This window comes from Tachysurus vachellii, chromosome 16, assembly GCF_030014155.1.
Source record: "Tachysurus vachellii isolate PV-2020 chromosome 16, HZAU_Pvac_v1, whole genome shotgun sequence".
NCBI classification, from domain to species: Eukaryota; Metazoa; Chordata; class Actinopteri; order Siluriformes; family Bagridae; genus Tachysurus; species Tachysurus vachellii.
The window spans coordinates 15,496,620-15,513,182 of NC_083475.1; the positions used below are offsets into that span (position 1 = coordinate 15,496,620).

The 16,563-nt window shown below is 37.1% G+C and overlaps 1 protein-coding gene across 3 annotated transcripts in view; it reads right to left on the reverse strand.

Moving 5' to 3' along the window:
* Positions 1–8,357: 8,357 nt before the first annotated feature.
* Positions 8,358–16,563, reverse strand: part of btbd11a (BTB (POZ) domain containing 11a) — a 194,326-nt gene continuing 186,120 nt past the window's right edge. For 2 of the 3 annotated variants that reach the window (XM_060889541.1, XM_060889543.1), the window contains 5 exons: positions 14,238–14,340; positions 14,067–14,148; positions 13,907–13,975; positions 13,384–13,497; positions 8,358–11,443 (listed from right to left, as the gene is read on the reverse strand). In XM_060889541.1, coding sequence (XP_060745524.1) covers positions 11,222–11,443; positions 13,384–13,497; positions 13,907–13,975; positions 14,067–14,148; positions 14,238–14,340 — 590 coding nt within the window. In that variant the 3' untranslated portion in view covers positions 8,358–11,221. The remainder of the gene's footprint in view (positions 11,444–13,383; positions 13,498–13,906; positions 13,976–14,066; positions 14,149–14,237; positions 14,341–16,563) is intronic. The other variant, XM_060889542.1, reaches the window with a different exon arrangement.

The following is a 16,563-nucleotide window of genomic DNA, read 5'->3' on the forward strand; positions in this document are numbered from 1 at the left end:
ATGGTTTGTCATGGTTGAGGCTTGGTTTTCAGGCCATGATGACGAAGACCGTCGTGGCCGAGTTTCTGTTTATACAGGAGGACGGAATGGACACAGTTCAGGCCCACTAGAACCATTGGGCACTACAAAGTGCAGATCTGAGACACCACTTCTGGTTGCAAATGTCACTCTTTTGGTTGTACTGTACGTCTGCATCTTTTAGCTTTCATAGTAGAAGGAGCTTTCCTGCAAGGTGGAAAAACTTGTGCTACCTTGGTATCTGCCTGTCACATTAGTGTCTGAACAGACCAGCATGTGGCAGTGTTTCAGGCAAGGTTAGTTGGACTCGAGTGCCAGATAGAAAACCACTTTCAGTTTCTGTCACTTGATGTGGACTTTAATCACTTACACGGGGGCTTTACATACCTGCTGTAGCACATCACATCCACCAACTGGTGAAGAAGTCTCTCAAGGGCTTCTGTGTCTCTCCCTGATGGGACTTCTATTGTAAGAAAAGCCTTGTATCTCCAGTAAGATTGCGATTCTTCTGAGGTGATGTGTTTCTTTTTTGTGGTGTTTGGGATTTAGTGTAGCTCCAATAATCCAAGCTGTAGGTTTATATATGGATTATGTGTGTGTGTGTGTGTGTGTGTGTGTGTATTAGAGGCTGCTTTGTAGTCGGTTAAATCAGCTGTGCTGGCTTTGCTGGTGTTGGACTGTACTGATGACCACTTAACTGGATAATTTGGCTTTACCTTTCCTAACAGGGGAAAATGTGGTGCCACACTATTAAACACAGCTTACTGAAGAAGTGTCTATTAAATGTTGCTAGATTGTGGATCTTCTCATACAAATGATAGAAGTGAGAATGTTTCAGAGCCTGTTAGAATGGGAGTCTCTTAGAATTGGGTAGTAGTCAAGAACACTATATAAAAGAAACAGAAACTGTTGCAGAGCTTGGATGACCACTGACTTGTGTTTGTACTAATATTTATTACAAACTAAATATTAGTTTAATTACATATTAGTGGGCAGTGGTAGCTCAAGCAGCTAAGGCTCTGGGATGTTGATGTCCCTTGAGCAAGGCCCTTATCTATCTTTGCTTCAGGAGCTCTGTATCATGGCTGACCCTCGCTTTGTCCCAAACCTCCAAAAGTTGGGATATTTCAATAAAGTATTTCACTGTGCTGTAATATATATGTGACAATATAAAGGATTCTATTCTATTCTATTCTATTCTATTCTATTCTATTCTATTCTATTCTTCTGTTGACCAGGTTCAAGCCCCAGTGCTGCCAAGCTGCAATTTTTGGGACCCAGAGCAAGGCCCTTAACCATATCCACTCCATGGGAGCTGTATCATGGCTGACCCTGTTCTCTGACCCCAACCTCCAAAGCTGGGATACGAGAAGATAGAATTTCACTATGCTGTAATGTCTATGTGATAATAATAAATACTTTAGGTTAAATTCTTTTGGGATGATCCTGTGTTGTTTGCAATGCTTGACTTGATTACATTTATATAATTGTTCCAGTGTAAGAATTGGAGTATAGGAGAGGCTCAACATACAGTAACTGCCAATTATTCCACATACCATATTCTGTTTTTAATACGGTGCACAGTCTATACAACATTTGACAGTGCAAAATCTAAAAGTATTATGTTTAGTACCGCTGACATTACACTTTTTATCAGATGCAAAAAATAATAATTTCTACCAGATTTAGTTGCCTGTTTTCAACATTTGTGGTAAATCACGGATAATGTAGACATTAAGCATTTCTGTTTTTTATTTATTTATTTATTTATTTATTTATTTATTTTATTTATTTATTTATTTATTTATTTTACCAAGCTATTAGGTTTAAAAATTTTCACTGTATCTAGTGTTTTACTATCAGGAAATCTGTAGCTATGCAGTTGTTTGTGTACCAGTGTTATTATTGTGTAGAGGTGTAAATAGTTTGCCCAGCAGGGGGCTCACACTTTTCTTCACTTTTCCATCATCCTGCTCACCTGCAGCTAAACATAGTACTCTACATACAGAACCCCAACAGTGTCGTGACTAATCTTATACTTATGTTTGTCTTATACTTGTGTGTTTATACTGATAGTAAATATTAGAAAAGTCCATTTTCATTCTACCAACAGATTGAACGCCAGTGTACAGGAAGATTAGATTTTTTTTATATATATATATTTTATATATTGCTTTCTAAAGGTGCTGTACTTCAACCATTATTTTTTTAAAAGGCAAATCTTCTTTTGTATTGTTCAAGAACCTATAAACTGAAGAACCCTTGAGTTGTAGAGAGAAACGTTTTTCTTAGAGTGTATTTAGTGTATTTGACAGAAGCTTGCAAGGGGCAAGGTGGCTTAGTGGTTAGCACGTTCGCCTCACACCTCCAGGGTTGGGGGTTCGATTCCCGCCTCCGCCTTGTGTGCGTGGAGTTTGCATGTTCTCCCCGTGCCTCGGGGGTTTCCTCCCCCGGTCCAAAGACATGCATGGTAGGTTGATTGGCGTCTCTGGAAAATTGTCTGTAGTGTGTGATTGAGTGAGTGAATGAGAGTGTGTGTGCCCTGCGATGGGTTGGCACTCCGTCCAGGGTGTATCCTGCCTTGATGCCCGATGTCGCCTGAGATAGGCACAGGCTCCCCGTGACCCGAGGTAGTTCGGATAAGCGGTAGAAGATGAATGAATGAATGAATAATATTATTATTAATGTATTTTCTATAAGCTGGTAATTATGTAATTAAATTCAATTATTTTCTCTCTCTCTCTCTCTCTCTCTCTCTCTCTCTCTATCTATCTATCTCTTTTTTCCAATCCCCAATCTTTGTCCTCTAGTCAACGGTTGTCAGAGGTTACGGTTTCTAGTTCAGTAGAGATTCCTGGTGCGTTGGTGACTCCCACTTCTCCTAACTCATGAAAAGAGAAGAGTTTCTTTTGTGAAGTAAAGAAGAGAAAGTGCACCGTATCTACATGTCTTTGGAAAACTGTAAGTTACTGAATGCACAACAACACTACTGGCACTGAATATTATATTACTAAGCAGCTGACTACTGGCATTAGAGGATGCATTTGATGGTAAGTCATGGACTCTTTGTGTAACATGAACCTTAACCTTTGAGGTTATTCTAACAGTAATAACTTATGACTTATATTAAAATAACTGGCTCTAAATGTCATTTTGCTAAATGTCGTGCATATTTTATCGTGCATATTTTTTCTCAAAATAGTTTCAATGAATTAAACCATACACACAACCACAATGTCATGATGCTTTATAGTGTTGATATAGTGATAATGCTACTCTGATATCAAATGCTTGTTACTTTTCATTAGTATTTAGACATTTAAGCTTACAAATAAGCTTGTAATAAGCTTTGTAGATCATCTAGACCAAGCATGTCTGGCTTTACAGTTCTGGCTACAGGGAACAGGAGACAGAATGAGAAAGGTACTATTACTTTTTTTTTGCAGACTTTAAAAATGCATAATAGCACAGATTTGTCTTAGCCTTAAAATATTCTTGCTTTTCAATGTTTTATTGGGAAAGCTGTTGTGAATCAGAAACTGCAAAACATCAGAGAAAACAATACAGCACTAACACCAAAGACAACAATCAATGGGAGATACATTGTACAATCTACAAAAAAATAAAACATTTACAATGATGCCATAGATGAGCAATTTTCTGGTTCCTTAAAGAAGTATATTGTTGATCTCAATGAAATGAATGTCATAATATCATTAGATATTTTTAACAGTATGAAATTTCCATATTAAAAAAATTAGCTTTTTGTGGCACCAACAAAAATAATCAAATGCAGTGTAATCATTTGATTTGATCAAATAATCAACTTTCTTTCTGGGAATGTTAATGGTTTACCTAAAATAAAATTTTCTGCCATTTTTATTTTTAAGACTGGACACTCTTTGGACAAACAAAACAAGACAAAAAAACCTTATGGACTTCTTTTGAAGTCCATATTGTTGGGGGTTGTTTTTAAGGTTCTATGAAAAATGATGTAGAGCTTCAACAGAGAAGATCAGGACTCTAGATGCCTTCTCATTGTACATTTCCTTTAGCGTTTTTTGAATAAGGGTTGATTTCCTGAGGTAGTCCTACTGAAATAAGAACCCCCTATAGGAAAAACTGAAAGCCTCTTGGTGTTTTATTTTCAACCTGTTCTCTAAGTGTGTACAATAAATGAGGTGAGTGCTCTGCCAGAGCGCCATAATCAGCATTATACTTGATTTTCTTTGCACCACAGAATGCTGGGTTGCTCTATGACATGATAGTGTTCATTTGTGCAAGAGGCTGCTTATTCTTGTCCTGCAGCAGCAGAGAGAGTTGGCTAGAGAGCGGTGGGCTCAGCTGGAGCTAAGAACCATAGACCGCCTAAGAGGTCACAGACCCTCGATACAACATGCTCTGCCCCAGCCTGGCATTTCCTCTGTACTTCTTAGGCCTCTTCGTCTGCAGGAACAGCTGCCTGTGCAGTCGTGTTGCCCCAATCACATTGTGTGCTCCAGCTGTAACCTGAGGCTCAGGCTGGCAGATGTCCTCCTTCACTGGTTCACCCCGGCACTCTGGACTATGTATTGCCACCCGCTGCACAAAGCCTGCTCTGGAAACAGTGTGTATAGCATGCTGAGTTTTGTGGAACGGAGGAACCTCGCAACCGTGAATAACTCATTCAGACATTTGCCTTTTTTATAGTGGGCTAAAAATCACTTGTTAAACGCATTGGAAAATCTCTCTAGCCAGCTTTTTAATCATTCAGATCATTTTGAAATGTCTAGTTGTAATTAGTCAGCCTTAAATACACCAGCCAGGATCCTCAGGTAAACTGATAACTTTACACACTAAAACGATTCTACAACTGTAGAATCTTGAATGTTGTTATTCTTTACAAGCAGGATTTTTGGTTGCTTAAACACAATTCTTAAATCTGAAACTATGAAACCATGAAACTATTTCAAAATATGAAACCAATATTTTCTGTTCAATAACTAAAGCTATTTGATAATATGACTGGCTCATCACTTCTGTATGCTATTATTACTTTTGAAGAGTGACGTACAAATGTGTTTTGAAGTCTTTGAAGCCTGAATGAATACATTAACAATGATTCACTAGGTCATAGACTTAAGATACAATCTACCTAAAACTCTGTTCAGGGTTTTTTTTTAGAATATGCACTTAAAGCAAACATGGAAGTGCTAGTTTAAGTGTATCAGGAAGAGGTAGGTCTTCACATGTCGTTTGAAGATAGCCGGTGACTCAGCTGTTTGGACATCTAGGAGAAGCTCATTCCACCACCTTGGTGCCAAAACAGAAAAGAGTCTTGCTGTATAACTACGTCTTACCCTGAGAGATGGTGGGACCAGTCAAGCAGTGCTAGTTGCCCTGAGGGAGCGAGGTACAATGCGAGGAGTGACAAGAGCTTTGAGGAAAGAGGGAACTGGTCAATTTTTGCTTTTGTAGGCCAAAATAAACTGCTGTCAATAAAAAAAATGACTCCTTCAGAACAGATTTAAAATTTAGGCTCATTATTTAAATCCCTACAAGAATAAATTGTCTATTATTCTTGTTATTCCTGAATTTCTACTGACACAACACAGGACTTTTTCTGCCTACATGTTCTTGGGCTTTTGATCATTGAATTGCAATGATTCAATGCAGGAAAAACAAGCTAATAATTATGAGAACACTAATAAATTTAAGAATGTAAGAAACTACCTACAGTAGTGCTATAAATGGGGACCTGGGACGTCCCTCTTTAGAGAACTACTGTAGGTTATAAAAACCCATTAAACATAAAAACATATACAGTACTAGGTGTTGACGTTGAACTAAAAATGATTTGATTAAAACAGTATTTCAGCAGGTGACAAAAAGGTAGTAAGTTCTGCCAATTCTAAGCTATTCATTGTAAAGTGTGTGTGTGTGTGTGTTGTAAGTTGTCAAGGCGATGAACTAAATGCTAACTTAGCCATTAAATAACACCAACTCTTTTAAATACATTACTTCTCATTCTTCTCCTCCTCTTCTTCTTCTTGTTCTTCTTTGTCTTCTTTTCCAAATTCTCTAAATGAAATTGGCTCACAGAGACAGATGAAGACTGTCAATATGAAGTGATGACTAATGCAGTACAAAGGAAGCAAAAGCACAGCAACAACAGCAAGAAAACTAACTAACAAACCCATAATTGTATATTGAAGAGCAAGACCGTGTAAGTGAACGTGCTACAAAAACACTGAAGTTTCTTTAAAACTAGAGGGTTTTGGGCAATGCTTTACAGATTCTACTTTATCATACTGTACATGGTGATTCCCACTAAATGTACAACATAACAAACAAATTGATCAAAGAGTCTATTGAGATCAAATCAAACGTGATTGATGACTGAGAACGAGGAATAATTTTAAATATCCTCAATTTGTGTTATTACGAAATGGTCGATAATGTGCCTTTAAACAACTTTAATGAAACATCTAAAGACAAATAGTTCACTGACCAGGTTGTTTGTCATTACAAAATATTCACAATGGCTAGAATAAGGAATGAATGTTGGGCAATGTATCTTATCCAGTCCACCTCCTGGCATGGTTTTGTGTCATATTAGAAAACTGAAAAAACGTGGAACAAAGACAGATATCTGACTGTAATATATAATACATGACTATGACCACTTTCCCCCTTTTCAAAAAGCAACTCATTGCTATAGGAAGGTCTAATCCAGCTCTTTACATGGCTTTACTGTATGTTCAACAGGAGGCAGTAAGGACTGAGGGGGTATATCTAATGGGTATGTTGCCCTCTACTAGCTCAATGGCACAGTCACAGAAATAATGTGGAAGTTTGGAAAAATTATCCTTAAGTGAAAAATCAGGTCTTGATACTAAGCAATAAAACTTCATATTGAAAATACTTGCTCTTGACTGGAAGGATCTTCTATAAATATGATTATAAACTGTTTTTTAATGGCCAGACCATGACCCAAAAAATGTAACCTTTAGTTCTTGGTGATGGTATTCTATATTCTATATTTAATTCTAAGTATACATCTTTTTTATATATTTTATTCTTATATTTTTATTGTTTACTTTTATTTCATTCTTTCATAGCTATATTTATGTATATTTTCATCTGTGCTGTATTTTTTAATAATTGCACTGTCCATGGAACGGACCTGACTCACATTTCACTGCTGGTTATATATGCGCTATATAATTGTGTATGTAACAAAGAAATAAAATCTTGAATCTTGAATGGTAGACGGTCCTCAAATCCTTTTCCTCAAGAGCTTGAATCGGTAGTGTAGGGGATCTCCAGTTCATTGATGTGGTGATCAATGTAGATGATTGATAGATTGATTGTGTGTTGACTTATCCAAAGATGCTGAGTGACACAAACTGCTTCTCTATCATTGCTCCAGTAGAATGTTATCCAGATGAAATGAAAGTTTTAGAATTGAAAGTCAAATAAAAAGCAGGCTGATCTGGTTCTCAGATCTGCATAAAGTCTGTTACCCTGTTGCCTTCTCTTATTTTTTTACAACTCTTTTGTGTCATCGGTCCCAATGCCTTATGGAATAATCCACTGTCCACTGGCTCCATACTGTAGAATCTCAGCAGACGGAGTAGATTGTCAGGTTAATTCTCTTCTTTTGTTTTAAAATACTAGAAATGATTAGGTTGTAGCTCAGTGGTTAAGATGTTGGACTGTATGGAAGGTTGTGAGTTCAAATCCCAGTTTCACCAAGCACTCATTGCTATTCCATTGAGTATAACGTGGTATAAATATAAGTTCCACTGGATATTCAGTCACAGCTATAGTGGAAGTGATTTCAAACTTGAAATGCTGGAAAATGGAGTTCCTAGAATAAGGGGCATTTGTGACAGTGTGATACAAGACTTTGTACTTTTCTGTACATGACAAGTGACAAGATTGAGTTTAACGTTTATTCAATAGTGATTACGTCATGGGTCAAGTTTGGCTACTGATTGCTAGGAAACGTTTTGGAAGAGGCTGCACTTCTAGTTGCTTCCTATATGGACAATATGTACCCTAATACTAATAATTGGATCCTCTATTGGTAAATTCAGTAAATGGACAATCATACACAGCCATAATCTAAGTTGTCTACAGGTAAATAGTGATATTTGATGGAGGGCATTTATTTATTTGTGTACTAAAATAATACAACTGGTCTAAAAACTGATAATTTGGCACTCTGTGTTAGACATGAAGGCTTACAAGGACTAAAGGATGATAAACTGATTACACGATACAAAATCATGTTGTGTTTATCTGCTCTAGGGTTTTCTATATCAGCTAAAAGAACCATGACAGTGTAGCAGGTGTTTAAATTATGATCATTTTATTGGCTGTACACAAACGCATGTTATTGAACAATTGCACTGTAGCAGAAGTGACATTCTTTTTTTCAATGATAAAGTCAACCACATCCCTTATATTTACACTAAGTTGAATAGATATATTTCTATATACGTAAACCTTTGTACAATGTACAATTTTGCAATCAGGAGAAATAAGGATAGCAAACTAAGTCCCTCAGATTCAGTCAAAGCATGCAAGTTTTGTGTAATAGAGACATCAAAGAAAACCACGGCGCAGAGCCGCAACGTCTGTAAGCATGTCTTAATAGCAGCCAAAGCAGATAAAAGTCAAAGCCAAGACACAATGAGCAAGTTGTTATTTTGTCTGAAGAAGGTTGTTTTAAGGATCCACTAACAACCACAATGGCTTCTAGATTTTACTAGTCCTCAGCGAATGAGTAATCAGTGTAGTACTGAACTACAGGACTATTCCACTAATTAATAAAGACCTAAAAAGACAACCTTTCTCAATGTCCATTGTAGGCAACAACGACAAAGATCTCACATATCTTTTCTTAAGAGTTGATTATATGTGCGATATTGCTTTCACAACTTCAGTTCTAGCAGGAGCAACGAACAAAAAGCCATCAAGAGTTATAAAAAAAGTCAGAACACGGACTCCTCGAACATATCCGTTTGGAATTGTCTGCATGTCCATGGTCTTGCTTTCGTTGAACCTGTTGCGAGACATTTTGGCACACATACATGAGAAAAAAACACTTGACATTTGACTGAAAATTGAGGATGTCGGCGAGACAAAAAAAAAAAAACCGTCTTAGCTACAACAGAACAGCTGAAAGGAGAGTAACAATATGACATATATTGTAAGAAAATAAAGCTACTATGATTTCAAATAAAATAATCTTCACAGTTTAGAATTATTTGCATCACGATATCATCCCTTTGTTAGCTACATATGAATAAACTCTTAACTCTTTTGAATCTCTTATTACACTTCGGAAACAGGAAGATTAACCAACCTTCTCATCCATTATAACATTCCAGGCTGTCAGGTACAGCTCCTACAGATAAAATGTTAACTACAAAACATTCAATCCATCATTACATCTCTCTCCATGTACTTTTCTTGAATGTTGCATACCAACCCTCTATATTTTATGTGCTCAATGTATATAATACACGATATACTGGGATTACTGGGTTGCCGTTACGGGTGCAAAGTGATAACAAAGACTAAAATGGACAAACAGACCATCGGCTTGAATTTATTCTAACGCTAGCAGTAACTTCAGATGTTCTTTGGATGAAGTGCCTTATTATTTTTCCTATAGATTAGTTACTTTGGGTTCAGTAAGTGGAAATACACACACGCACACACGCGCACACGCACGCACACACACGAACATACACGCACATACATGCTGGTATTACAGTCCTAGGACAGTTTAACACTGACACCAAAGGACACACAAATATAAAACAAAAAAACAAAAAAACAAAAAACAAAACAAAACACAAGACATGCATTTTGGCAATGAACAAATTGCACAATTAAAAGAGCAACACTTGAGCTTGGCATCACATATAACCAAAGCAGAGGTGCAGACGTGGATTTGCAGTATGTACACTTCATAGGGTCGTAGTGGTACTGACCAGTGTGCTGGCAAAAAAATGTTTTTTTTTTTGTTTTTATTTTTAGTTTTTTTCCGTTCCACAAAACGGTCGTCTTGCACCGTTTTGCACAGTAGCGAGTCCCACACACTTTGCGTCCACAGTTTGAAATTTAAGAGTCGTCGTCCTTTAATGACATACTGATGGAGTTCAATCGTTTTTTTTTTCGTTTGTTTTTATTCCCTTTATGTTGTTTTTTTATTATAAAATGTAAAGACTGCAAAGGGCCCATGCAGTTTATTGAAACAGAATATTGATATTACACAACCTCAAGGCAAGGATGAGCTGCTCAGTTTTCAGTGTACTAAGCACAGTGGTGGTTTCATAGGTCATTAAAACTGGGCAGAAAGGAACTGGGACACGGAGCACAGGACTTCCTACGGCGAGGACGATGTGTTACCTAGGAGAACACAATTAGCAAGGGCAGTATGACAGACTGCTTTCTAACTACAGACCAGGTCTATCGTTAAATAAGATTTGATGGCGGATGAAAAATCTTGTTAATTCTTTAATCAGTTGTGGGTTTTTTTTTCGTTCTCACTTTCTCTATGCGGTTTGCAGAATAATTTGTGGACAAAATCCACTGTTCTGAACTAATCCTTATGTACTGCTACAAATAATGTAAATTAAAAGTCAAACAAAAGTCATAGCATAAATAAATAGCATCTATATCATTTGGCACATTGATATCAAAGGTGTAATGTAATTAGATAGAGCAGATTCAGTTGTTTCAGTGGTTTTAAGTCTGTAATTAAAGCATTTTTGCTTTTTCTTTATCTTGAATGTGAATGGTAATAAAAATGTACTTATATAATATTTTCTTATCTGACAAATGGTCAGGGAAAGATAATTTGATGTAAAAAGCAGTGACTAAACCCCAAGTTCATGGTCCTTCCCTTATCCACAAGAGCTTAAGCAGAGTGAAGATGACATCTTTAGTTTCTGCCCAGCGATTACATGTCAGAATGCTGATTTGCAAGCGTTCGTGTGACACGTACAGTAATGTATCCCATGAAATGACATATTTGTCTCTGAAGTTAAAAAAAAAACTGGTCTCAGATCGCAACCTCTTGGTACCCGTCAGTGGATGTCACAACTGCTCACAAACATTCATCCTAGAAATCAACCGAAGACACCAAAAGGAGCCTGCGATAAATCCAAATGTCACACAGCAGGCCACAAACCTCGCACTGGAATCAGACGACGGAGCCCTTGGAAGATGAAAGATGGATGGAGTGGATGCGAGTGGCCAGGGTTTGTTCTAGATCATTGAGAACGTCGTAGGCAGGGCCTGGGCCAGGGCTCTCGGTGGGTACCTCGTACAGGAGCTGCTTAAAGTTCTCCAGCTCAATCAGGAGCACCATGTTCTTCAGAAAGTAGCCTTCGATGAAGGTTGACAGCTCTGTGGCCCCCAGGAACTGATGAGAATACAATTTGCATGAGAACAGTTGCACTCTAAAGAGGGCTTTTCACAGTGTGCTTAACCCTGGGTTATCATCCTTCTAAACTCTACTAACGTCACAGCTAGATATTTAGGTACTCAATCAAAAACTGGAGGATGGACGTACCAACATTTTTTTTGCTCACTGATGCAATAGTCAAGATAGTCATGGTTGTTGACACAGCAAATACGCAAATAAGAAGGTTATATATAAATAACCCAGGGTTTAGGAATGTTCACGTTTAAACGACAGGGTAAAAACTAAGATATAACCACAAGGACTCTGTTTATACGGGGTTTACACAGACTCTGAGTTAACTATATAAGTGTGAAAAGTGAAGGTTTATTGACAAGAATGGAAAGATTTCTAAAACCTTGAAGCTGAAAGTGATTTCTCACACACAGAATGTGTGTTACATGCTGTAGCGAGATGGACACACACCTAATCAGATACCAGCTGTCAAATAGCTTTAAATACAAACTTATACCTTTTTCAGTTTTGGAGGTAAGAAGAGTTTAAAAGGTAAAAACTTTTACTTGTGGTTGAGATTCAAAATTCTGAGAGCACTACACTCTAAAAAATAAAATAAAACAAATTTTATGGAAAATATCACTTTTCTTACGGTATAATATTTTTGCTATTTTTACTTTATTTTTTAATCGTACACAAAACACTGTAAAATTATGAACATTCTCTGTAAATTAACATCATATCTATTATTTTTAATATTATGCCAATAATGACAAAGTTCATTCACTTTTCTTTTTTTACAGAAAAAGTACTATATTTTTTATAATGTATTTTTTTTAAATTATTATTATTATTTTTTAATTACATACAAATATTTGCATGTAAACATATTGCTAATTATCTAAAGTTTTCTGACCGTACTAAAAACGTTACATTTTTCTTTGTAATTTTAAAGTAAATCTTATTTTTTTTATATTTATGTATACTTTTAGATTATTAGAAATGATATTCATCAACTTGAGCAACACCTTGAGTGAAAAGCCAAATCATATTCTTAGTAGAAATATTTACACAAACTTCAGAATTCCTTAATATTTGGTTTTTCCCTGTTTTGCTTTAGCGTCACTCGAGCTGGCGTGGACTTGGCAAGTTTGTGTAAAACCTGATAATTCATTTTAGATCAGTTCGATGCACTAAAAAAGTGTGTTGTCTGAAGCTATGCTTCAACTGAAGAGATTAGGCATGAGGAAAACAGGATCTTTGGTACAAAGCAGCTGCACATGGTCAGTATCACATGGGTTTACATTTACACACTGACCTTGAAATAGTGCAACAACTTGAATCCCTGAAAAGACAAAAATGTTTCACTTTCCGTTTATTAAAAAAAAAAATAAAAAGGTTTTTTCTCGGACAATTGGACTTGGACTCACTGTATGTACAAAAAGATAAACACATTTCAAGTCTGAAAAGTCTTTTCATACTAGAAAAAATATTAAATAAAAACTTCATCGTGTGAAGGTTTTTAACAAGGCTACCACACTTTTCAGTAATGCACAAGTCAGTACAAAAAGTCCCTTTATACATCGGGGAATTGAACGGCTTTCAGAAAAATGGCTTTCCTATACTGCGCCATACATACCTTTCTTATATATAAAATGTATTTATTTATTTATCAAAAAGAGTAAGAACATACTGAAATCTTTCTCATGGCTCGGACACGAAGCTGTCACCAGGGGTGCTATGGACTTTAACAGCAAGCACATTCGAAGTGGAAGAGACGACTCCACAAAAAAAAACAACAAATAAAAGTTACATTTTGCATTTTCCGCTTCGTAAAGAGACTTTTGGGACACTGTGCACCAGCAGTGGAAGCTCTGTGGTTGACGTTTTGAGCTAGTGATTCGTGACGTGCCTGTGAAAGATTTTGAAATATGCTTTCTTCTCACCTTGGCATGTTTGTAAATGTCCACACACGTTTCTATGGTGATGTTCTTGGAGCAGATGATCTCACAGTGTCGCTGGAGGGCTTCAAGCTGGAAGAACTTGGCTGCAGACAGGAGCTGCAAAACAGACAGAGAGAGAAGACTTTTAGGAAATAGGCTCATGGAAAGCGATTGGCGGTAAAAACGATTACTATGGAAGTGTCTAGAAATAACAGTGAGAGGACAATTACAGCAATGGTTCTGAAGCGTTCACTGAGTCTGACTCATGGAGACAATTAGGTAAAGTACATCTCGGCCCCTATTACGGTTATAGTTATATTTTGAGGATGCCTAAAAATGGATAATTCTGATGACAAATAAAGATGATTCAGTGGCTTGGCTAGTATTAGCTTGAGCGCTATTCCCTCATATCGCACTTTCTATAAGGTCTACTGAAAAAATGAGACAGATGAGAGGCAGATGATGGATGAGGAAATAAATAATATGCAAAGTGATAAAGAGAGGATGAGAAACGCTTCTGTAATACCTCCATGACTTCAGTGTTTCTGATGTGCAGTAACTCAGTGCCACCACAGTACAGGTACTGCATCACCAGCTGCAACACACAAAACATTTAGTGCATGTGATACACAAAGGCAATGTACCAGTCCAATGTTTTAGCGCGTATGAGTGAAAAGCATTCCAACCTGAAAAATATTGTACTTGACATGACTGATTTCAATGCATGTGTTCTCTGCAGCGGGCCTGTTGGAGAGCAGAGTCTTAAACCTAAACGGAGGAAAAAGCAAAAACAATTTTTAATAATGTCTTTATTATAAAAATAAACAATAATCGAGTACATTTATTTAGCTCCTTACCTCGCTGATGCTGTGAAAAGCAGCACCTTATGGGCATAAAATGGTTTTCCCTCCACCAGAAACGTCACATCTGACATCTCTTTATTATTCAAGAAATGTGGATCTGAGAAAGCAACATAGATATGAGATTTAATCTCATTTAAACAAAGGCATATTTCAGGGTCAGTGCACATCTGGACCATTACAGTCTGTTAATAAACAAGGGCTGTTTGCAATACCCATGACCTCTAATTCCTTATGTGCCACCTAGATGGCAGTAGTGTAACTCCAAACCTGAACAATTCCTTGCAGTTCACCTTAGGATTCCTCCCCCTCACTATCTGATGGTAAAACTACTGTGCAACATTCTCCATTTCTGTCTTCCAAGATAATATGGCTTGCTTAAATGCACAGCTCCAAAATTTAACCCCCAACCCTTAAAAAAGATTAAAATAAATAAATAAATAAAACAAGAATCTCAAATATAGGAACCCTAGAAATTCAAAATCAACCTTTAAAAAAATGTAAATCTGATTGTTTAGGAACTCTTAAGCAGTCATCCACATCCTTTCCTGTTTCACCGGTGGAAAGAAAATGAGATGCCACCAAAGCAAAATTCCCTTAATCATTCATCACCATGGGGTAAATTACAGAACAAAAAAATGAAATAAGTCAAACGTGTGGTGACCTTCATAAAGCAAGCAATGACTGTTAAAAAAATTGCTATCTGAAAATAGTATTAGGGCAAATAATGGAGAAGTTTAAAACAATCAGAGCTGTAATGAATCTGACTGGAAGACGATGGAAGTTCTGAAGAATCACAGCTAGACATTTTTGGTGCTTTATTTTGGGTCACCGATTCTCCAAAATCTACAATTAGATGCCATCACAATGTTTTGAAGGCATGCCACAAGAAAGGCCTGTTTTTTTCACATGGAGACTGGAACTGAGTTTTTCTGTTCAGATGAGACACAAATAGCTTTGTAGCAGTAAGCCTGTATAGTTATACGAAAAAGAACCTAATTACCACTGGACATTTTGCAGGACTGGAAACCTAATTAGGAGAAATGGCAAAAGTACTAAAAGCAGGCAAGTCAAACTTGTGACGTGTGCTGGTGTTTGAAATATTTCTAATACATTTAGTTCATTACAATCATATTTTCAGACTGAGATTGGTCTTATTAACAACATAGGCATTTTCTGTAAAATGTAGAAGTGGAACTGCAAGTGCAGATGATCAGCATAATATAATTAATTAGGGCAAAGCCATGAATGCAAGTCAGATGAACAGACAGGGTTCAAAATCAAAAGAAATATGGGAACACAAGGTGCAGAAACACGTAATAACACGCAAGACTTTGTACACAACAAACTGTGTGTCATCTTGGGAACTTGTAATTACAACACGGGGTGTGTTCAAGTCACTTCAAAAAACACAGCAAAGTTTATTAACTCTCCTTTGAGAATGTACATGGGGTGTGTTTTGCTTTTTCATGTTTTTAATCAGGGGGGCATTGTGGCTTAGTGGTTAGCACGTTTGCCTCGCCAGGGTTGGGGGTTCGATTCCCGCCTCCACCTTGTGTGTGTGGAGTGTGCCTGTTCTCCCCGTGCCTCTGGGGTTTCCTCCGGGTACTCCGGTTTCCTCCCCCGGTCCAAAGACATGCATGGTAGGTTGATTGGCATCTCTGGAAAATTGTCCGTAGTGTGTGATTGCGTGAGTGAATGAGAGTGTGTGTGCCCTGCGATGGGTTGGCACTCCGTCCAGGGTGTATCCTGCCTTGATGCCCGATAACGCCTGAGATAAGCACAGGCTCCCCGTGACCCGAGGTAGTTCGGATAAGCGGTAGAAAATGAGTGAGTGAGTGAATGTTTTTAATCAATTTATGTATCCACATTTAACTTTATTGTTACATATAATATGATAATTGTAAGATGTTATCATATTTTGTGCTTATAGCATATCATATATCATATATAGCATAGCATATAGCATATTAGTTTTAAATGCTTGGCTGAATTTCCATGACATGCTGCGTATACCGAACATTCTTATACCGAAGCTTCTGAAACGAGTAAACATTCAAATTTAGTCAACTACAGATCCATTGATTCCATCTTGCTTTCTTACTAACTTGGAAAATCTGCGCTCAAAGAAAAGTTTCCCTACTTGTTATTACGCCTGTTTTGTGTTAGTGTTTAGGTTTCTTTTTGTTATGACTGGAACGTACCAAAAGATACAACAGGTTATAAATTGAGACACAAAACAGGTGAAGACAATGAGTAACAGACATGACAATGACATGACAGGATCAAAAAATCTAAACCAAAACAAAAGACAAACTGAAGC